Source organism: Sinocyclocheilus anshuiensis, unplaced genomic scaffold (genome assembly GCF_001515605.1).
Source record: "Sinocyclocheilus anshuiensis isolate Anshui unplaced genomic scaffold, SAMN03320099.WGS_v1.1 scaffold1039, whole genome shotgun sequence".
In the NCBI taxonomy this organism is placed as follows: domain Eukaryota; kingdom Metazoa; phylum Chordata; class Actinopteri; order Cypriniformes; family Cyprinidae; genus Sinocyclocheilus; species Sinocyclocheilus anshuiensis.
In genome coordinates, this window is record NW_015547675.1 from 194435 (window position 1) to 197043 (window position 2609).

The 2609-nt window shown below is 33.6% G+C and overlaps 1 protein-coding gene across 2 annotated transcripts in view; it reads left to right on the forward strand.

Moving 5' to 3' along the window:
- The window catches only part of acox1 (acyl-CoA oxidase 1, palmitoyl), a 24030-nt gene that overhangs the window by 512 nt on the left and 20909 nt on the right, over window positions 1-2609 (forward strand). Inside the window, exons 2-3 of one of the 2 annotated variants that reach the window (XM_016505478.1) lie at window positions 1046-1205; window positions 2165-2325. In XM_016505478.1, the coding sequence (XP_016360964.1) occupies window positions 1046-1205; window positions 2165-2325 (321 nt within the window). The remainder of the gene's footprint in view (window positions 1-1045; window positions 1206-2164; window positions 2326-2609) is intronic. The other variant, XM_016505479.1, reaches the window with a different exon arrangement.

The following is a 2609-nucleotide window of genomic DNA, read 5'->3' on the forward strand; positions in this document are numbered from 1 at the left end:
TATATATATATATTGTACAGTTGTTTTTGAGTGCAAAAGAAAAAAATTATTGATTTGATTTGATCTGTTTATTTATTGCATAGAGACAATACATGTTAATGAACATTAGTATGAAATACAAAATGTAAACAAGCCGGATTATAGCAACAGTGCAATTTACATCCGCAGTCCCTATGCAGGTACACAAAAAAACAGGTACTCAGACATACATACGGCACTACATAAAACACAAATACCCCAAACACATTATTTAAAATTTCTACGTATAATGTTTAAAAAAAACTATTCCGATATTTACTCCCTATTAAAGACAATACTTTGTCAAAAAGATTTTCGCCTAAATGGCACCTCGCAAACCCCTATAATGATAGACCTAGTACCAATACCACAATCTGACATGTTTTATAAATTATTTTAATGGAGGTGGGGCAAGCTCACACTAGACCATATAAATAAAACGCGCATATTTAAGCCTAATCAATTTCTAGTTTCTAATTAATTAAAATATTTCTCAGGAAATGCATTTATTGTATTTAACCACAAAATACAATTTTATATATATTTTTTTCCTGCAGACTATTGCTGTGCTTTTATTTTCTATTGTACTGTTTCAGTATTTCATGATGACATGTATAAGGTCAGGGGCCCTCTCACAGTTGCTATATTGCTTTTATAGGGGATGGTGATTCTTATACCAAGTCACTTTACACGTGTATTTGCAGTGACACCCTCTTTCATTATTATTAATTATTATTATTATTATTATTATTATTATTCTCTTTTCCTTTTTCCCTTTTTTCTTTTGTCATAAATTGGGCCTCTTTATCTATTTATCTATTCTAAAGTAAACATAACTTTGTACATAACTAAATTGTATGACTAAAAAATGAAAGAGAGATTTAATGTTCAGTAGTGTAAGAAAAATCTCTATTTCTATTTCTGTATCATAGATCCTCAGCCAGAACATTTTTTACACCAGCAAGTTTGAGACATCAAGGTAAAAAATGGCACTTATCACCTGTTGTGCTTTATTTTTATTTCCTAGAGTCTCTGGTTATTAGTGATCCAGACTTCCAGCATGAAGACCTGAACTTCCTCTCCCGCAGTGAGAGATATGATGCAGCAGTGCGGAAGAGTGCTCAGATGATTTTGAAGCTTAGGGAATATGGTATTTCTGATCCAGAGGAGATCTACTCTTACAAGAGGTTTGTGTATTTGCCATTTAGGGATACTGTGTGATTGTGTGATGTATAGAGGATAGAAAACAAAAGTTTTGAGGTCCATATTAAAACAGACTCCCAGTCAAATGCTTGGGTAAGTCTACTCTTTATGATTAGAATTTTTCCCACTGTTTAATATAAAGGTAAAGTCTTAAAAATATGAAAGTTAATTGAAAGTAGTTGAAAGCTGAAAGAAGAATATGAAAGTAAATAATGAGCGCCCTGGTGTTATTGTCACCTTTGTCCCAGCATTTTGTAATCAATGACACGTCATGTATGGGTTATATTCTTGCTTCATTCCAGCTGTTCCTTCATAGTGCCAACATTGCTCAAAGAATCTTTTTATCTTTTATCTTTTTGAACTGGTTTCATCCAAACAATGCATTTTTCTGGATGTGGAGTAAAAATATCCTGTTTATTTTTATCTTTTTTTTTTATTAATGGAAATCTAGTAAATATGTTTTTGTCACATTACGTTACTTGCTTAATAATGTAACATTGTAGATCCTTTTTCACCAAACCAATGGTATGATGTTGTAAAAAAAGGCTTGCGAGTAACATGAAAGCTTATTTATTTTGCAGTCAAAGGCAAGTTCCAAAGTGTTTGCAGACAGCCTGAGCAAAGGTCTCAGGTTAAAAGTGTGTCAAAGGGAATTAAAGAGAATTAGAGTTTACCAACTCTACTCCTATTCTCAAACTGATATAGTTGAAGTATGGTTGAAAGTTCACTTTTAATACACATTTAGCACTATGTTGCACTAATTTCAGTTAATGCAGCCATTGTGTACTGTTAATTTATTAATAATTACAAAGCAAGTTTACATAAATGTGTAAATACATTTGCCTTTAAAAAGCACTTCTGAAAACCAGTGTAAATTTCTGTAACTGCATATTTGCGTATATCTCTGCTTGAAGTTTTATATCTGTTTGCTCTTATCCTGCAGTATTGCGAAGGGTGTGTATCAAGAGCCCTTTGGTGTCCATTATGTCATGTTCATTCCCACCTTAAACAGCCAGTGCACAGCTGAACAGCGCAAAAAATGGATCCCATTAGCCGAGTCATTCCATATGTTAGGCACCTATGCTCAGACAGAGCTGGGGCACGGTCAGTTCCTCTCTCAGACAATTATGGGAAATGTACTTTTTTTATTTAGGCCAAACCGAAAGTATTGTACTTATTGGGTTCAGCGCTAACAATGGATTTATTTAAGTGACCCTTGCAGGTGTTGACAGCCCAGTATGGTCATATTTTAATTGTTTACTGTCTACTAATCATACAGAAATTATGATTGCATGTCAACCACCACGGCTTATGTTTATCTCGATTGCTAAATCTGGGGTGTATTCCAGAAAGCACGGTTAACTTACCGTCAGCTAAACCCTGAACTT